The sequence below is a fragment of the Corythoichthys intestinalis genome, chromosome 6 (assembly GCF_030265065.1).
Source record: "Corythoichthys intestinalis isolate RoL2023-P3 chromosome 6, ASM3026506v1, whole genome shotgun sequence".
NCBI classification, from domain to species: domain Eukaryota; kingdom Metazoa; phylum Chordata; class Actinopteri; order Syngnathiformes; family Syngnathidae; genus Corythoichthys; species Corythoichthys intestinalis.
This window is the reverse complement of record NC_080400.1, coordinates 1,551,454-1,572,491: the sequence shown is the minus strand read 5'-3', so window position 1 is coordinate 1,572,491 and position 21,038 is coordinate 1,551,454. Positions and strand designations below refer to the sequence as shown.

General features: G+C 41.3%; 1 protein-coding gene across 2 annotated transcripts in view; it reads left to right on the top strand.

Moving 5' to 3' along the window:
* Positions 1–21,038, top strand: part of postnb (periostin, osteoblast specific factor b) — a 49,837-nt gene that overhangs the window by 16,926 nt on the left and 11,873 nt on the right. For both annotated transcript variants that reach the window (XM_057839947.1, XM_057839946.1), the window contains exons 3-17: positions 235–299; positions 5,475–5,632; positions 5,705–5,869; positions 5,934–6,080; positions 7,503–7,644; positions 8,350–8,562; positions 12,159–12,293; positions 15,410–15,558; positions 15,626–15,762; positions 15,893–16,023; positions 18,708–18,838; positions 18,960–19,062; positions 19,160–19,227; positions 19,332–19,377; positions 19,456–19,482. In XM_057839947.1, the coding sequence (XP_057695930.1) occupies positions 235–299; positions 5,475–5,632; positions 5,705–5,869; positions 5,934–6,080; positions 7,503–7,644; positions 8,350–8,562; positions 12,159–12,293; positions 15,410–15,558; positions 15,626–15,762; positions 15,893–16,023; positions 18,708–18,838; positions 18,960–19,062; positions 19,160–19,227; positions 19,332–19,377; positions 19,456–19,482 (1,817 nt within the window). The remainder of the gene's footprint in view (positions 1–234; positions 300–5,474; positions 5,633–5,704; positions 5,870–5,933; positions 6,081–7,502; positions 7,645–8,349; positions 8,563–12,158; positions 12,294–15,409; positions 15,559–15,625; positions 15,763–15,892; positions 16,024–18,707; positions 18,839–18,959; positions 19,063–19,159; positions 19,228–19,331; positions 19,378–19,455; positions 19,483–21,038) is intronic.

Below are 21,038 nucleotides of genomic sequence, written 5' to 3'. Positions count from 1 at the left end.
AATCTTCAAATGGAGACCTCGCCGTAATTCAAATCCATGATTTTAATAGCGGCTTAATCCGGGAGGCAGTTATCCCATTAGGCTTTGGAGCAAGATACGAGATCACATGGCATGGTTTGGTAGCGACGGAGATGAACAGTCACATCTGGAAACTGACACATGAGCCAATCGGCAAAAAGTCAACATTTTAAAGGATTTGCTACCGATCTGAGTTTTATTTAATTTCCCTTACAGGATGGTCCTTTACGAGTGCTGCCCAGGGTATATGAAGTTGGACGGAATGCGCGGTTGCCCTGCAGGTGCGTACTGTTGAAGTCCATTTAGAAAAGTTTTATTCGGGCGTATCATCCAAAACCTAGGTAGCAGCTGTTTGCTATTATGCCGCAAAGGATGCTCTCACATGTTGCTGACACATGTGCGAGTCTTTTTCTTTCAGTTGCATAGATAGATGGTCCGTTCCGAGTCACGCAAACCAATTTTCCCTACTGTAACATAATGGCAATAAAAATCATGAGCTTCAAGGACCAGACTGCTGCCATCATTATAACCTTTAATAACTTTACTGTGTCATTTTACACAGCCACTAAAGTGAAATTGGCAGAAATAAAATAAGTTAAAGCAATCTTGTGCACACCAAATAGGCCAGAAACAATGTGGTGCACACCAAAATGATAATACAGGATTTAGTTGAGCTTTACTTCAATCTTTGACTCAACTAGCACCTGAGCTTAGCCTCAAACGATATAAAAAAATAATAAATAAATAAATGTGGATCTAAGTACAACAAAAGCAGGGGTCGCGTTAACCGAATATTTTCCGTCGTTTTTTTTTTAACGGTGACGGAAAAAACTGAAGTCCATCTGTCATTTTAACAGGTTGCAATTCACACCCCAGACCACAGGGTGGCAAGTGAACATATTAATTAGCTATTGTCTCTCTTGATGCATGACGTCGTTGGCCTTACTCGGAAAAATGTCAAGGCAACTGAGTGTCCGAAGTTTCTTGAAAAAGCCCCAAAACAACGATGGTGTTGATAAAAGAGGTGAAAAAAGAGGGACTGATGCAGTGGAGGATGAAGGATGACAATGAATCAAGTGACACGCCGTCACCCAGGTGTATTTCGGAAGACAACAGGAAACAACAAGCCAGCGGATTGTAAGTCCATACAAATTTCTAACGATTTTTTTAAAAAATTGAAGTTTCCTATAATATATATATATATATATATATATATATATATATATATATATATATATATATATATATATATATATATATATATATATATATATATATATAATGGAATTATATAATATTTTATTATTATTAAATGTATCAGGATCATGGAAGGTCCCACTTGGGGGAAAAAGAAAAAATATATATATATATATATATATATATATATATATATATATATATATATATATATATATCCTGTATATACATAATATGATAAAAATATATATGGAAACACAGCACTGGCCTGCTTAATGTAATCCATGACTGCACTAATGTTAGTTACTTTATATTACAAAGTATTATTGTATTATTGTGTATATACATATAGTGACTGCATCAAGATATAGTCATTTTAAAAATTTAAGTGACGGGTAAAAATAGATTATGACCGGATTTTTATGACCCTGTCAGTCAAAATGACAGACAACAAAAAAGTCTAGCGCAACCTCCGAACAAAAGACTAATTGGCTAACTTGCATTGCAAAAGTCCACTAGCTTAAATCCTACGAGAGGCATTCAAAAAGTAATGCACTCAAGTGCATGGCTCGTACAGGATTTTACCAATCGTGTTTATATTTGGCACAAACATAATAGGACACACCTTTTTGCGATTGGTATATGTGTTTTCTTATTTTCAGATTTTGAAAGCTTAAACTAGCTTCCAAAATGGCAGCCCCTTTTGAAGGTCGTCAGAAACAAAGAGCTGTAATCGAATTCCTTGTTGCAGAGGGAGAAAACCCTCTGAAGATTCACAACCGGCTGGAAAATGTCTACAAGGATGATACCATAGACTATAGTACTGTAAAAAGATGGGTACAGCGATTTAAAAACAGTACTGACGACCATGAAGAGGTGAGTAAAGCCAGCATAGCCGATAAGCCCCGTAGTGGTCGCCCATCCACCTCTGTCAATCCTGTCAACAAAACTTATGCCGATGAGTTAGTTTAAGCTTTAAAAATCTGAAAATAAGAAAAACACATATAACAATCGCAAAAAGGTGTTTCCTATCATGTTTGTGTCAAATATAAACAAGATTGGTAAAATCCTGTACGAGCGATGTACTTGAGTGCATTACTTTTTGAATGGCCCTCGTATTTAATGGTAATTTTTACCAGATCGGTTCTGGTGCGCACTAGAAACTATCTGGTAAACATTGGCATTGTATAGCATTCAAGCTAGTGGAACTTTGCTATGCAAGTTAGCCAATTGTCGTTGTTGTACTTAAATCCTCATTTATTAGCGCCAGAGCTTAGCCTAAAACAATATAATAATAAATAAATGATGATCTAAGTACAACAAAAAACAACTGGCTAACTTGCAGAGCAAAAGTCTGCTAGCTTACCGGTGAATGCTTTTTTAATGTAATGTTTACCAGATTGTTTCGGGTGCTCACTAGAAACTGAGCTTATCCTCAAACGATATAAATAAATAAATAAATGAGGATCTTACAAAAGAACAATTGGCTAACTTGCATAGCAAAAGTCCACTAGCTTAAATGGTATATACAACTAATGTTCACCAGATTGTTTCTGGTAGCCAATCGGTCTTGTTGTACTTAGATCCTTATTTATTTATTTATTTTTATCTCGTTTAAGGCTAAGCTCAGGAACGCATCAGACACCAGCAGTTTTGTCATGCTAAAAGTGATAATACAGGATTTAGTTCAGCTTTACTTCAATCTTGTACTCAACTAGCGCATGCTGACGTTTTATTGACTTAGAGTAGCATTAAAAGTTAACCACTAATTTGGTAATGTGGTGTGGCAATGAGGCATGGAGCATATAACAAGGTTGCCCCTAATTAGCATGTAGCGAAATAGCTAAAGCAATGTAAAATTGCCGTTTCAGGAGGTTTTCGGGGAAAATAACAAAACAAACGTTAACAGTGCCTATAATTAGCATTCACCATGATTGTTTTCCCCTTTTATTGCATTTATAGATCAATCATGGTCAAAACAAATTTTAAGTTATTGGGGAAAAACTTTGTAATGTTAAAATGAAAACATAATTGTACAGAGTAATGTCAGTGAAATAAAAACTAAGTGAAAATAATTATGCCGTGGGGTGATGGGATGCAATACAGCTGCCGTGTCAGCCGGGTTCTCCTATTTTAATGCATACACTACACCAGGGGTCTGCAACCCTGGTCCTCGAGAGCCCCTACTCAGTTTTACATGTCTTCCTCCTTTAACACACCTTAAACAAATGATTAGCTCATCAGCAGGAGCCTGATAACGATCCTGATTATTTGAGTCAGGTGTGTTGTACGAGGGAGATATGGAAAACAAGCTTGATAGGGGCTCTCGAGGACCGGAGTTGGATACCCCTGCACTACACTATCCTCCCCAAACAAGCCAATCATGGTGCTGGATAGTGGCTGGCAGTCGGGGACTTGGAAGCCGCAGTAATAGGTCAATAGGGGTGGCCCTGGCGCAGTTGGTAGCTTGAGTTTTCCTGGGACCAAAGGGTCAGCGGTTCAGTTCCGGCTACGACTGTCTGATTTTCCCCCAATGGGTTGGCAGCCCCTTCCATGGCAGCAGCACCATTGGTGTGTGAATGTGTGCGTGGAAGGGTAACTGTGTGCTAATGTAAAGCACTTTGGGCATGGTAACCATGGAGATAAATGTGCTGTATAAGTCCTCTCCAATAGTTGGGTCCCACACTTTTCTATATGGTGGGGCTTTTGGTGCAGGGCCGCCTCTTTGTCTGGGCTGTCGGTTGCAGGGGTTGGGAGGTCGGGACTCCGGTCTTGCTCCACCGTCTACCCAGGCTTCCTCCTTGGGCCCTGGTGCTGCCAGCGGGGTAGTGGGGTGTTGTTTCATCCGCATGGCGATCCTTTCCTGCCTACTGGGCTGTGGGGATCCCGTGGTGTGCCTCATCAGTTGGGGGGGTTGCCGTGGTGGCTGTGGTCATCATGGGGGCAGTGGCACGTCCCTACCCTGTGGGCCGGTTAATGGAGGTGTGGATGATCCGGGGGCTAATGTCCTGGGTCCCGGGGGATTGTGGTGGTCTCTATGCCAGAGTGACGGGACGGGGTGGGCCACGCTCACTTCGCCCCCCTGATTGGCGGGGCCAGGGCTCTGAGGCAGCCCCTGCGCAGTATTTACACTTTTCTGCAGGACTATCTTACGACTAAGTGGGTTTACATATGACTGGATGCAATTAGGTAGAGGGATTGTCGGTGTCAGGATTAGTGATCAGGTACTATGGAATAGGATGTCAACATATCCACACTTACAGGTGCTAAATTGTGAACACTCCACCCAGTCAAATCACCTCTCTTTTTGACACACCTCCTCTCTTCTGTGTTGCATCAGTTGGAGGGTTGCTGCAGTGGCTAGGGGTCCAGGTGGTGGGGGCGGTTGGGCGTCCCCTCTTCCCTTCCCTGAGGGCTTGTCAATGGAGGTGCTAATGCTCCAGGGGACCGCCCTGAGTCCCAGGTGTCCCAGGCAGAGTTCTTTTTACCAAAATGTTAAAATTTTGAATACAGTGGTAATTCTACTTACCAACATCTCGACAAGCATTATTTTCAGGTTACAAAATATTTAAGCGGGAAAATATTGCCTCTTGTTAAGAAATTTCAGGTTACGAGGTGCAAAAATATTATCCAATACTATAAACGATACATATGTACTTCTTGCGTTCTACTTATAAATGTCGCACAATAAGATCCTGCTTCCCTATTGGTCTTAATAATTCCCATCATGCTTAACAACGGAATTCCACTCTCCTATTGGCCTATTGTTGTTGACGTTTCAATTTAGATGGCGCAGTGTTGCTGATATAGCAACCGCTGGCTAACGCATGAGCCAAAAGAGCACACGTCTTCTCATGTTTTCCTCTCACGAAGAGTTTTTAGACTGATCATGACATTAGTAGCACATTAGAGCCTTGATCTCCTGGCGTTTTTGCATTGCAACGAGTGAGAAAGATAATAGGCTCCATCGATTTTGTGAAAGAGTACATTGCCTCACTCGAAAGGTCAGATAAATTTGGGGTTCTATTATATACTTCATTACAGGTAGTAAAGGTTAGGTTGGAATGGAATGATTCAAATGTGTTTGGCTGTTGTTTTGTGGTGTGTCAGTAGTGCTCAGAATGGATCAGGGTATTTATGTGTAAAACACGTCTCTATTTACGAAATTTTCAGTTTACGAGACTACTTCCAGACCCAATTAATGTCGCAAGTAAAGGTACCACTTTATTACTGAAGCTCTTGATCTTTCCCCCTCACAGTGGCCCCAATCGACCACGTGTACGGCACGCTGGGTATGGTGAAGGCCCTTTCGACCCAGAGATACGCCGACGTCTCCAAACTGAGGGCCGAGATCGAGGGATCTGGCTCGTACACCTTCTTCGCACCCAGTAATGACGCTTGGGACCTTTTGGCTGATGTAAGATTCCACGGACAAACCTCGCATGACCTTTTAAAAATAGCAACTAACATTTTCTTTATATTTCAACAGGACATGCGGGCCGCGCTTGTCAGCAACGTCAACATCGAGCTGTACAACGCCCTGCGTTACCACATGGTCAACAAACGCCTCCTCACCAAAGACTTGCGCAACGGCATGACGGTGACCTCCATGTACAACGACCTGGGACTGCTCATCAATCACTACCGTAACGGGGTGAGCGCCACCGTCGCGAGCCTCGGCCGTGGGAGTCGCACATTCTTAGGGTGTTCTCTCGCAGGTGGTGACGGTCAACTGCGCCAGGATCATCCACGGAAACCAGGTGGCCACCAACGGCGTCGTCCACGTCATTGACCGCGTGATCAGCGCCGTCGGGAGGTCGATTAGGGACGTTATCGAGGTTGAAGATGAACTGTCGACGCTGAATGTGAGTAGTGGTGATTGCCGCCAAACTAATTTTGTTCTATGGGTGACTCACATGAAGCTAACTTAACAGGGACCACGCCTAGAAAGACATGTAGTTCTTAAAAGATGAATGTTAGGGTGATTTATAATAATTTGCTATTAGTACCCCTCTTAATGTTTTCGTTTTGATAAAATTTGTAAAATTAGTTTAACTAGTAGGTCGCCATTGTTGTTGACGTCGCAGGGCGGTGACGTCACGTGGGCACTCTGCCGGACTTCCACAGTGTCACTTTTAAACTACATAAACATGTCGTCGGTCCTGCCCATCCAATTTGAACCCGAGCGAAATATTAATGAGAAGAACAGCCCTGTTAATATTTCACAAAACGAGCAGCAAACGCAAAATGAACAGGAAAGACGGGATGGGACGAGAGTAGCGTTCATGTGTCAAGTTTGCTGGTGACAGCACTCTCCTGCTCTAGTGACGGAGCAGGAGAGTGTTTGATGTCAAAAAATATTTGCAGATCTTCACGGTAAATTATGGTGTGATCCAACTTGTTCCAAAATTATTATAGAGATAGTTAGCATCCAGAGCTGCCGTGTGCCTTTACAGTGAAACACAGCAGTTTTACAGATAGCCCTGCGTTACAGCAAATGAAAGCCTTGATGCTGTTTGCCTCTACCGAGACGTCTAATAGCGTCTTGCCTTATTTTTGTCCCGTAAAAGCACTGTCCAGATTGATGATCAAGCCCCCGGTGTTCTAAGACTTATCAGATGTTGCTCTTGAAGCTTTTCAGGCAGTGAATAAACAACACGGAAAAGATTTTTGGTTTTTTTTTTTACTTTTTTGCCAAAATCATCAATACTTAATAATTACTGTACAATACAATTAAAGGCTTGAACTTGAAAATATATGAAAATCTAATGCTTATCAGTACATTACAGAAAATAATGAACTTTATCACAATATGATATTTTTTTTAGAAGGACTAGTATGTGTTTCTAATCATATATTTTAGTAGAAGAGAACAATTGTGGCTTATTAGATCCTACAAGTCTTTAAATCAGAGGTTCCCTTTTAAACTACGCAAAAAAGTGTTATTTTTGTGCTCTCATTTTACTCAAACGTAACTACAGCTGAATATTTGGTTAGGCCGCTTAAATCATATCTACACAAACGATACAGTTTGACGCCGCGTTTCAAAGTGCCCCCAGCTATTTCATGTTGCGTTTAAGCCTGCTAGATTATCCAGTCGATAACAGTTAGCTCAAGCATGTGTTTATTTGACAAATCTTCCTGTTTACATTTTTTGCAAAGGATAGAATTCAGCGTTACGTAAAGAGCACTGCTGACGCTGACAACCGTAATAATTATGGTCACCGTTCTTTAGATCTCTAGTCCTGATCTGTTTCGCTAACGCTACCGCTGGATCTTCCGTCCAGGATATTGCAGTCAATTCTGGATTGTTGGACAAGCTGTCTCAGGCCGGGCATTTCACTCTCTTCGCCCCCACCAACGACGCCTTCGACAAGCTGGGAGGCGACGTGCTGGAAAGGCTCCAGAGCGACAAGCAGGTCCTCCAAGGTACACCCAATGTTTGCTCTCAGGGATGATGAATCGTCCCTAGACATTTAGAGTCTACAGCCGAAGCACAAGGTATCTTTGTAGCGAAAAGGTGAATGTACATAGACGTACATAATTCTAAATTTTCAAGGCTCTGTGTTTGCTTGATTTGTTTTTTTTGTCACAGGTTCAATCGACTCCAATTGAAAACAGCTGAAACCGCTATTTCTTAGCAAAAAGTTTGGAAAGTGGACACGTTGGCAAGCCAAGGGAATAATAAAAAATTAGTCTCCGCTTTCAAGTCCCACATGTAATCGTGAACAGAAAGTCAACAGGGTAGTTCCCGATGTAATTGGATCACACTTTTACACGGATAAATTATTTTGCGAGGTAGCTAAACAGAATCACTTGAGGAGTTTGTTCTATTATCCTGAAATTTAAAGACAGCGCTGTTGTTCTTGTTTGAACCAACATAAAACATCCTGGCTTGGAAGCGCGATTTATACAAAGAAGGCTGGCGAACCTCAAATATTTTATTGGCCGATGATGTCAGATCACACAATCCCGCACAAAGTTAAACAGAACCGTGGCAGAATCCCAAGTGGTTATCTTCCAGGACCCGAAGGATCTAAGGGTCTTCTGGTTCCCGAGAGCTTCTGTTTCTAGTGTAACACGAGACCAAACCGCCCAAATAATCTTCATACAAACATGTTTTTTTCTTTCCAGCTCTTCTGAATTTCCACCTCCTGGACTCGGTACAGTGCTCTGAGGCCATCATGGCCGGGACTTCTTACGAGACCCTGGAAGGCAATAACATTGAAATCGGCTGCGACGGCGAGAGCTTGACCGTCAACGGCATTAAGATGGTGCTCAAGAAGGACATTGTCACAACCAATGGCGTCATCCACCTCATTGACCAGGTCCTCATGCCAGACTCAGGTTGGAGCTTTATTTGCTGTTCCACTGATCATCTCTGACCATTGGCTGACCATTACCAGGAGTGGTTAGAGTTCTCAAATAATTGCTTCAAGTAATAGTAGCGTTACATCAAAATAATACGAGTCAAGTATAACTAAAAAAAACTACTTGGGTTCCAGGATAAAATAAACATATTTTTCATAGCTAATAGGTATTCACAGATTAGTAATGTGTGGGTACATATTGGTAAACTCTAGGAACAGATTAGTAATCACTGCATACAGATTAGTAATGTGTGGGTATAATCTGTGGTACGGATTTGTAAACTGTAGTTATGGATTATTAATCTGTGGGTACAGTTTAGTAACCTGTGGGTACAGATTAATAAACTGTGGTCATATGTTAGTAACATGTGAGTTAGATTGCTATACTGTGGGTACAGTTTAGTAAACTGTAGGTACAGATTACTAAACATATTTGTCATATCTAATATGTACCCACAGATTACTAATCTGTGAGTACAGATTGCTATACTGTGGGTACAGTTTAGTAAACTGTAGGTACATATTACTAAACATATTTGTCATATCTAATATGTACCCACAGATTACTAATCTGTGGGCACAGATTACTAAACTGTGGGGGACATATGACTAAACTGTGGGTACAGATGAATAATTTGTGGGCACAGTTTAGTAAACTGTAGGTACAGATTACTAAACATATTTGTCATATCTAATATTTACCCACAGATTACTAATCTGTGGGCACAAATGACTAAACTGTAGAGGACAGATGACTAAACTGTGGGTACACATGAATAAACTGTGGGAACAGTTTAGTAAACTGTAGGTACAGATTAGTAATCTGTCAATAAGGATTAGTAATCTGTCAATAAGGATTAGTAAACTGCAGTTGTAGATTAATCTGTGGGTACAGTTTAGTAATCTGTGGATACAGATTAATAAACTGTGGTCATATGTTAGTAACATGTGAGTCCAGATTGCTAATCTGTGGGTACAGATTAGTAATCTGTCAATACGGATTAGTAAACTGCAGGTATAGATTATTAATATGTGGGTGCAGTTTAGTAATCTGTGGGTACAGATTAATAAACTGTGGTCATATGTTTGTAACATGTGAGTCTAGATTGCTAAACTGTGGGTACGGTTTAGTAAACTGTAGGTACAGATTACGAAACTAAGGTTACAAATCCTTGGGTACAGATTACTAAACTGTGGGGGACAAATGACTAAATTGTGGGTAAAGTTTAGTAAACTGTAACTGTGGGTACAGATTAGTAAACTCGGGTTACAGATTAGTAAACTGTGGGTACAGATTAATAAATTATGGGTGTATAATAGTAACCTATGAGTACAGATTACTAAACTGTGGGTACAGTTTAGTAAACTCTAGGTATAGATGACTAAATTGTCGGTACATATTAATGAACTGTGTGTGCAGTTTAGTAAACTGTGGGCACAGTTTAGTAATCTGAGGGTACAAATTAATAAACACTGGGCATATATTAGTAATGTCTGGGTACAGATTACTAAATTTGGGGTACAGATAATTAAACTGGGTATAGATTAGTAATCTGTGGGTACAGATTAGTAAAACTCGGGGTACAGATAAGGAAACTGGGTACCATTTAGTAACCTATGGGCATATATTAAAAAACTGTGGTCATATATTAGTAATCTGTGGGTACATATTACTAAATTGTGGGTAAAGATTACTAAATTTAGGGTACAGATGAGTAAACTGTGGGTACAGATCAGTCATCTGTGGGTACAGTTTAGTAATCTGGGTACAGATTAATAAATTGTGGGCATATATTATAATCTGTGGGTACATATCACTAAACTGTGGGTATAGTTTAGTAGACTGTCGGTACTGATTACTAAACTCATGGTACAGATTAGTCATTTGTAGGTACAGGTGACTAAACTGTGGGTATAGATTAGCTATCATATTGTTTTCTACTCTGGCACCCAAAGGGCTCCATAAAAAAGTATTTGGTGGAACAAGTATCCAAGTAATGAGTAATTGCTTACAACGTCTGATTTTTATTTTTAGGCAATGATATATTTTTTTTGTCAGCACAACGTCATCTATATGAACTGTTAATATTACACTGTACTATAACCTATTACATTATCATATTAGGCCCCCAAAACACAAAAATTACTGGACTAGAAAACTAGAAAATATTGACAGAAATGAAACATTACCTGTCCAAAGAGCATGCGTGCCCTCTAGTGGAGAATACATTTCCAACCACAAAATTATAATGATCATTTTCGCACTTTCAAGTGAAATAGTTTGTTTTACGGTGCTTTAAAGATGCCACGTGCTTGATCGGTCCAGCGTGATCATAGGACTTCCGACTGCAAACTTGTTTATGATCATGTGACTGTATTTTGACATCTGACTGGTGTCATGGTAAAACGGCAGATCATCAAAATTGGGTGAATCCGACTCAAACTCGGGTGCAAAAATAATTTGAACTGATTTTTTAGACACCGTCACACTTTAGAATAGCAAAAATAAGACTGAGGATGAACTTTACATGACTCGAGATGATATCCACCTTTCTTTTTTAAAGCACATATTTTCCCACGATTTACATGACACGTGCTCAAACATATATGCACATACTTTGAATCTAACATGAATAAACTTTCAACGTGTTGGCATTTTTCTTCCATGTCATCTACATGAAAAGCCAAGATTCACTCTCTAATTTTTATCAACTCAACTGCTGTGCTGGCGTTCAACACCATCATCTGCAAGGATATACATATTCTAAAGCGGCATTTGAGACGGAGTGAAAGTTCAACCATCCAAGGAGCATGAGTGCCGTCTTGTAGAGAAAACACAACAAATCTTTTCCCATGAAATTAAAACAAGCATATCTCCAGCTTTCTATTGAAGCCAAATTAAAACCTGCACGCTTTCTAGTGAAATTGTTTATTTTTTATGACGCTTTAAAGACGCCAAGTGATTGAACACGCCGGCATAATCGTAGCACTCCTGGCATTTCACTGTATTGCAGTGTTGTTTTTGGCGGTCCTTTTAATTTTTGTCATAGTCTTAGTCTTTCGGACAAAAATACAGGTAGTCTGCGGATTACGGCATACTCGACTTTCGCGATTTTGTCTCCAGTCATTTTTTTGTTGTTGTTGCATAAACAGTACCTTATTGTACCTCTCAGTATCTTAATTTTTTACTTCACTTTATTAATGTGACGTGTTCTGTCCTCATTCAACGTGAAGTTGTTTAACAGACAGTAAACAGGGCAACTGTGCTTTTGACAAAACAATTGGTGTTCAAACGTGCATGTAGTCTGATCAATATCAATTTAGTAGATTAAACTAGCCTAATTTGCCAAACAAAAATCCGCTAGCGTGAATGCTACAAATGCTAACGTATTTACAATTGTCATAGCAAATCGTTCACACGTAACTACACAAACTGTAACTGTAAACTTAATTACAAATGCTTACACAAACATATTGAATTTGATCCTAACCTTGGCCCTATTTTTTGATAAAAAGTCTTAAATTTTTTATATAACCCTCTTTTAACTGCCACTACTCCCCATGCCTTTGCAGCCAAACAGGTGATGGAATTAGTAGGAAGTTCCCAGTCCACCTTTGGTGACATGGTCTCCGAGCTAGGTCTGTCAGCCGCCATGAGGCCTGAAGCCGAGTACACTCTCCTGGCCCCTCTCAACGTTGCCTTCAATGGTAAGCAGGTGTCCAATCATTTGTGTCATATAACTCCATGTTCTCCTATTCAGGTTGAAGCTACAGCGCTATGAAAAAGTATCTGAACCTTTTGGAATTTCTCACATTTCTGCGTAAAATCACCATCAAATGTGATCTGATCTTTGTCAAAATCACACAGATGAAAAAAACTGTCTGCTTTAACTAAAACCACCTAAGCATTTACAGTTTTTTTTTTTTTTCATATTTTAATGAGGATAGCATGCAAATAATGACAGAAGTGGGAAAAATAAGTAAGTGAGCCCTCTTCCTAAGGAGACTTAAATAGCAATTGAAACCAATTTTTACCAAACATTTTAAATCAGGTGTGTGCACAATTACTGATGAGTGGTTTAAAGCTGCCCTGCCCACTATAAAATACACACCGGGTAAGAATTGTCTTGATGATAAGCACTGTTGGATGTGCATTAGGGGTCGGTCAAAAGAGCTGCGATCACGGATTGTTGATTTGTATAAAGGTGGGAAAGGATACAAAACCATCTCTAAAAGTCTGGATGTTCATCAATCAACAGTCAGAGAAGTAAGTTGTCTACAAATGGAGAGAGTTTGGCACTGTTGCTTCTCTCCCAAGGAGTGGTCATCCACCAAAGATAACGCCAAGAGTTCAGCGCAGAATACTCAGAGAGGTAAAAAAGAACCCTAGAGCGTCTGCCAAAGACTTATAGAAATCACTGGCACCGTCTGTGCCACATCAACTACGTGTAAAACTATGGCCAATAATGTTATTTATGGGAGGACTCCATGGAAGAAGCCACTGCTGTCTAAAAACAATGTGTTGCTCGTTTAATGTTAGACACTCCACAGAAGTTTTGGCAAAATATTTTGTGCACTGATCAAACCAAAGTTGAATTGTCTGGGAGTGACACACATCGTCGTGTGTGGAGGAAAAATAGAACAGCTCACTAACATCAACACCTGATCCCCACCGTGAAGCATGGTGGAGGGAGCATCATGATTTGGGGCTGTTTTGCTGCCTCAGCGCCTGGACAACTTGTAATCATTAATAGAAGAATGAATTTAAGTTTTGCAGGATTTTTTTCAGGAAAACCTGAGGCAGTCTGTCAGACAGTTGAAGCTAAAAAGATGTAACAAGACAATGATCCAAAACACAGAAGTAAATCAACTTCAGAATGGTTTCAGGAGTACAAAAGAAACGTTCTGGAGTGGCCAAGTCAAAGTCCAGACTTGAACCCCATTGAGATGCTGTGGCATGACCTAAAACCAGCGATTCATGCCAGACATCCCAGGAATCTGACTGAACTGCAGTTCTTTTGTAGAGAAGAATAGATCGATGTGCCAGACTGATCTGCAGCTACACAAAGCGTCTGGTTGAAGTTTTTGCAGTCAAAGGGGGTGCCACAAAATATATAATGTGATGGTTCACTTACTTATTTTCCCCCTTCTGTCATTGTTTGCATACTATCCTCATTAAAATATGAAAACCTACAAATGTTAGGGTGGTTTTAGTTTTCATCTGTGTGATTTTGACAAGGATTGTGGCATTGTAATGTAATGGTTTATTTCGGAAGTGTTTGCATTCAGTTTTATTGATTTGAGTGGATACACTGCCCTCTAGTCTGCCTCATTTTACATGGGTGAATCCAGCTGCTCCATGTTAAGACCAGCATAAGCTATGTTTTTGTTTGAGGTAATGTTTTTTTAATGAATTCACAATTTAGTTTATGAGTATATTTAGCCGTTTTCTTTTTTTTCTTTTCTTTGTGGGAATATGTGTCTGAACCATTAACAGCACTGTAAAAAAAAAAAAAAAAAAAAACTTTTTATAGCATTTAAGCTAACAGAATTTTGCTAGCCAATTGTTCTTTTGTTAAACATAAAATTTTGCTATGCAAGTTAGCCAATTGTTCTTTTGTTAAACATAGATCCTTATGTTTTTATACCGTTTGAGGCTCAGCTCAGGTATTTTAATTTTTCATATTCCTTATCCAATTACTCGATTATTCGACAAACTAGTTCATCGATTAATCGACTACTAAAATAATCGATAGCTGCGGCCCTAGTCTGATCAAAGTCAATTTAGTAGATTAAATTAGCCTAATTTGCCAAACAAAAATCCGCTAGCGTGAATGCTACGAATGCTAATGTATTCACAATTGTCATAGCAAATCGTTCACACGTAACTACACAAACTGTAACTGTAAACTTAATTAAACTGAAAAGCTGTAACAAGACAATGATCCAAAACACAGAAGTAAATCAACTTCAGAATGGTTTCAGAAGTACAAAATACACGCTCTGGAGTGGCCAAGTCAAAGTCCAGACTTGAACCCCATTGAGATGCTGTGGCATGACCTAAAAACAGTGATTCATGCCAAACATCCCAGGAATCTGACTGAACTACAGTTGTTTTGTAGAGAAAAATAGATCGATGTGCCAGACTGATCTGCAGCTACATGAAGCGTCTGGTTGAAGTTATTGCAGCCAAAGGGGGTGCCACAAAATATTAAATGTGATGGTTTGCTTACTTATTTTCCCCCTTCTGTCATTGTTTGCATACTATCCTCATTAAAATATGAAAACCTACAAATGTTAGGGTGGTTTTAGTTAAAGCAGACACTGTTTTTCATCTGTGTGATTTTGACAAAGATCACATTTGATGGTGATTTTATGCAGAAAAGTGAGAAATTCCAATAGGTTCGGATACTTTTCATACCACGGTAAGTGAAATCCCCAGTGTTGTGTTTGTCAAATCTGTACGTACAGTCAACGGGGCCTGGATATTTTATGGGTTTGGAAAAAGGGCTAAGAGTTCACAGGGTGACAACAGCTGGAGGTAATGGCAACCACGTGCTTGTTCTGTCAGTACTTTCCGATGTGGAGACATGATTTGCATCTTACTTAGCGCGGTCCAGTTGCGGAACTCCAGATTTTGCTGTAAATCACTTGTAAGAGTCGTAATTCTTCCTCATCCGTGCTCGGTATTGCGATTTGCTACTTGTGAGGGATGACTATGTTGTCTAAACTAGGTTCATATGATGTAAATCACTTAGTAAAGCTATATTATTTAGCTAGCTGTTACATTGTATTGAAAGCCGTTTCCAATATTTTTGTCGCAGATGAGGTGATGTCTATGGATCAGAGGACGCTTAAATTTATCCTGGAGAACCACATCCTGAAGAATAAGATCATTCTGGGACAGTTGTACAACGGCCAGACGCTGGAGACCATCGGCGGAAAGCTCCTGAGGGTGTTCATCTATCGCACAGTGAGTCGTCCTCTTGTAGGAAAGTCATTCCCTGTCAGATTAAGGCTTAATCTGCTTTTTTCTGCAGGCGGTGTGCATTGAGAACTCCTGCTTGATCAGAGGCAGCAAGGAAGGAAGCAACGGAGCGCTCCATCTTATGAGGAGCTTCCTCAAACCGGCCGAGAACTCAATGTATGAGATTCTGAGAGATAACGGCGGGTTCAAGTAAGTACAGTCTGAGGGTGTTGTATGACCTCTTCAACCGTATCGTTGTAAATCTTTCCGGTAATGAAGCATGTGTGACAAAACGATGTTGTTGTAGTATTCCCACTCTGATTCCCTCTCTGTCCTGCAGGATCTTTTTGTCTCTGATGGAAGACGCCGGTCTCACAGACTTATTGAGACAGGAGGGGGATTTCACATTATTCGCTCCGACTGACAAGGCTTTTGCCGGTTTGAAGGACAGAGATTTCCAGCTTCTTAAGAGTAGGCCATGCCGCACGCCTCTTATTAGCATGTGTACCATGTCGCTGGATCAGGGGTGGGCAAACTATTCCACAAAGGGCCACAGTGAGAGCAAGTTTTTGTTGCAACCATTGGCGCTATAAGGCCTTTTTTTTTTTTTTTTTTTTTTTAACCTGTCCTGCTTGACACAAAGAATGGAAATCTGAGTGTCCAAGTGGTCTGAACAGTTTTAATGTATCACATGGGAGTATGACATACTCCCATTGGGATCGTTCAACGTGCCTCGTTTATTAAGAGAAAGCAGCGAACAGGAAGGGGTTATTGGAGGGAGGCGGGGGTCAGAAGAAGCACAAACAACAAGAAATACATTGAGCTCCTACACTAACTGTACGACCGGTGTCAGAGTTTGGTCCGCATTGCCGGCAGTAAGTCGAATTCGTTCCCAGTGAGGGTTGGACTCCGCCAAGGCTGCCCTTTGTCACCGATTCTGTTCATAGTTTTTATGGACAGAATTTCTCGGCGCAGCCGAGGCGTTGAGGTAGGTCCGGTTTGGTGACCTCAGCATTGAGTCTCTGCTTTTTGCAGATGACGTGGTGCTGTTGGCTTCATCAAGCCGTGACCTACAACTCTCACTGGAGCGGATCGCAGCTGAGTGTGAAGCAGTTGGGATGGAGATCAGCACCTCCAAATCTGAGACCGTGGTCTTCAGTCGGAAAAGGGTGGCGTGCGCTCTCCGGGTCGGGGATGAGATCCTGCCCCAAGTGGAGGAGTTCAAGTATCTTGGGGTGTTGTTCACGAGTGAGGTTAGGAGGGAGCTGGAGATCGACAGGCAGATCGGTGCAGCGTCTGCAGTAATGTGGACTCTGCACCGGTCCATAGTGGTGAAGAAGGAGCTGAGCCGAAAGGCGAAGGACCAACTGAATATGTTGGTGTTATCGTTAGCTAGTTAAATTTCCGGTTGATACCATGTGGGGGGGCTGATGGCCAAGGAGAAAGAGGGGGGTGGGGAAGAGTCAGAAAGATAAGTGATTCGTAAGGGTGAAGTGTCAATGTACACAAATCAGCCATGTGAGGTGTAGAACCCAGTATTTGTGTGAAAACCTTGTGGGTGTTAATATGGTGGCATCTTATATTGCCATGTGGCTAAATGGATTTTCCCATGCGACATTTTTTTTATTTCGCCATGTGGCAAAATGGATTTTGCCATGTGGCATTTTTTTATTTTTTTTACCATATGGCAAATGGATTTGGGACTTTGGAAAATTTAGACGTGCATAGCTGTCAATGGCATAGCCTGACTTGGTTGCCAGTTGAATGTCAATGCACTGCAATTCTAAGTGTATAATAAAAAATCACAGCCACACATGTTTTTGTGCCATTTAAAATGAATGAAAAATTTGGACGTGCATAGCCGTCAATGGCATAGCCTGACTTGGGTGTCAGCCGAATGCTCTAATGTAAAGTGGATGGTCACAAATCACAGCCACAAGTGTTTTTCTGCCATTTAAAATGAGTGGAAAATTTGGACGTCCATGGCCTTCAAAACTGCCATATACCCTCCAAAAATGCCACATACCCCCCCCCCCCCCCCATTTAAAAAATGCCACATGGCAAACAAAAATGTAACATTTCAAAATCCATTTTGCCACATGGCAAAAAAATGCAACATGGCAAAAAAAAATGTAACATGTCAAAATCTATTTTGCCACACGGCAAAAAAATGCCATATGGCAAAAAAATGCCACATGCCAAAAAAAAATGCCACATGTCAAAATCTATTTTGCCACATGGCAAAAAAATGCCACATGGCAAAATCCATTCTGCCACATGGCAAAACAAATGCCATATGGCAAAGTCCATTTTGACACATGGCAAAAAATGCCACATGGCAAAATCCATTTTCCCACATGGCAAAAAAATGCCACATGCCAAAAAAAAAATGCCACATGTCAAAATCCATTTTGCCATATGGCAAAAAAAACCACATGGCAAAAAAAATGCCACGTGGCAAAAAAAAAATGCCACATGGCAAAATCCATTTTGCCACATGGCAAATACCACTTTTGGTTCTCGGCCCTGCTGCAAATCCTTGCAGAAGGAGGGTTTTTGGGCCACTCATAGTGTCGAGCCTTTGTTTGAGCAATTCATAGCTACACATTGAAATGGCATGATGAATCTCGCGAGTAAAACTCAGAAAATGTTTGCAATATATGGCGAGGATAGTGTTGCTATACTTTCGTATGGAAGTGCTGGGGAGGTCTTGGGAGCTTTACTTCACCAGCTACCAGCCGGCAGCGAGGCGCGTCCCTTGTTGCTAAGGTGTTGCTATGGCAGTAACTCAAAAACTACGCGGTCAATTCAAAAACGTTTTGGGTCATGTGAGTTTTAAGATAGCGAAAGATGCATTCAATACAATTTAAAGGAGTAAAACGCTCATGAATTGAAGTATTTAGCTGCCTTTTAAAACCCAGTGACACCCCTGGTTGTAACCCATCAAGAGGTCACCTTTTCACCTATTTTATGTCTTCGAAGTGCAATCAGTTGATTGCAGTCAGGTGCTTCTGGTTTCCCCGGACCCCTTATTGGTTAAACTCCGTGTGCTGGATCAGCTGTAACAAAACCAGGACCCACTCTGGCTCTTTAGGACCGGTTTGCCCACTCCTTGCGCTAGATGATAATTACTCTTGTCACTGCTTAAAATTTAGGTGACATCAACGTTCTCAGAACCATCCTTCTGTACCACATCAACAACGGCATCTTCATCGGCGGCGGTTTGGAGACCGGCGTGACCAACCTTCTCAAGTCGCTGCAAGGCAGTAACCTCAGAGTGATGTTTGTGAGTTGAGTTCCGTGACTGTGCATTTTTGTTTCGCAAATCAAGCAGTTATTTCTTGAGCAAATGCGGCATGAGCTCAAGCATTTACGACATCTGAGGTCTGGAGTTGTTGTTTTTGCAGGCAAACGACACCATGCGAGTCAACTCGGTCCAGATCCCAGAGTCTGACATCATGGCTACGAACGGAGTCGTTCACTTTGTCAACCAACTGTTGTATCCCGCTGGTATAGTTCTCGGCTTTCTGTGAAAGCTATCAAGCTGCGTGACCTTCCCTCTTTGCTGTTGTTGCGTTTTTATGACACATCCTGTACTCTCGCTCAGATATCCCCGTCGGGAGCCAGGATATTCTCTCGCTACTGAAGAGGCTTGTTACTTATATGCAGATTAAGGTTAGTGATGACCTCATTTTAATGTAACACTAGATGTTCATAACTCAAGACTTTTCGTGGGTTTACTCATGAAACACTAACATCTTTCACTTTTGAATGTCCAGTACATTCCAGGCTTCAAGTACCAGGAAATTCCGCTCACATTTTTGAGTGAGTATTAAAACAATCTAAAGTTAGTGCTCATTCCTGCACTGACATTAATGCTTTTTTATCTTCTATTCTTATTAGAGAGGGTCGTCACGCGAGTTGTTGGAGGTACAGTAATGACAAATTAGCATGAGCGTCATGTGATTCCTCATCAGGAAGTTCTTAACAAATACAAAAGATTTGCTTGATGACCAGACTGCATGGAAAGTTTCATCAATGGGCCGCATTTCTCATGCATTGTCAGAAATTGATACCTTGTCTGTATGCAAACCTCTGCGGAGAAATATTGCACTCCCAGAATGGTCATGTGGCCTCTAAGTGAATAGGGTCATACCAGAGATGCGAGGAAGGAGGTGGGAAGTTCCACGATGTGTCTCTTGGAGGCAGAGGATGTCGCAGTGATTCTTGATACAGAAATCTGCCAGGAGATCTTGTTTTGTGCTGTTTGATAGCACACATAAGTCCTGACTGTCAGGCCGAGATGACGAGGCGGACTCAGCTGCGGAGGCTCAGGCAAAAATTTATTTTGAAAACACAGGTTCTTCCGCTGACATGCGGGGATGAGAAAAAGCACAAACAAAAAGCGCTCCGACGGAGGAATGAGTCAGGATGATTAGAAACAAAATAAGGTTTCAAACACAAAGCGCTCCAAACGGGAGGTAAGGCAAAAACATTAAGCGCTCCAAAAGGAGGAAAAATTCAAGCTGGCTAGGATCAAAAGTTACAAACACAAAGCACTCCAAATGGAGGAATATGTACAGAATAACTATGATAGCTATGGCGAGAGGCTGACGTGACTGACCTTACATGAAAGACAATTCTGCACAAGACAAGGGGAACTAGGGCATTATATACACGCAAAAGGTAATGTGGAACAGGTGGAAACAATCGGTGATTACCTGACAAGAGGAAGGGCAAGTACGCAACTATGAAGAGGGTGAAGCCTTCAAGATAAAACAGGAAGCAACGTGGCATGACACTGACAAGGACCCACCTACAAGTAACACATCACAAAGACCAAAGCTAAAGTGGCATCAAGTGACGGCATTTTCAGGAAGCTCAACACAAAGTGGGCTGCTGATGCTAAAACATTATTTACCACAGCTTTGGCTTTATGATTCTCTGCAGCGGAATACGCATCACCTGTCTGCTATAGATCAACCCATGCCACCAGGGTTGATCCAGTGCTAAACTCTGCTTGCCGTGCTGTAACTGGCTGCTTGAACTATACAAAGGTTGATGACCTATACCTACTTAGTTGGATTGCTCCACCAAGCATCCGGAGGACAGTTGCATCCCAGAAGATAAAGCTGAGACAAGAAACACCCGCCACCAACTCTACAATCATGAGTAAACAGTAAAAGGGCTAAAGTCAAGGCATAGCTTCCTGCACTCTGAAAAGTCTCTGATCAGAAACCCGGAAAAGCAGCGTGTCGCTCTGTAGACAGAACATCTTACCCAAGCCCCACAAATTGTGTCCTCTACCAGGCCATGCGAATGTCCTCCATTTGGTGCCAGTGAAGCATGACCACTCTGGTCTTGCCTTACCGATTGAGAACTGCTGCCGGCCAATGCATAACAAACCTGACAAAGTGGGGGTTTAATGTGAATGGCGACATCTGTTGTATGTGTGGAGAGGAGCAGGCGATGCAACATCTCCTAGT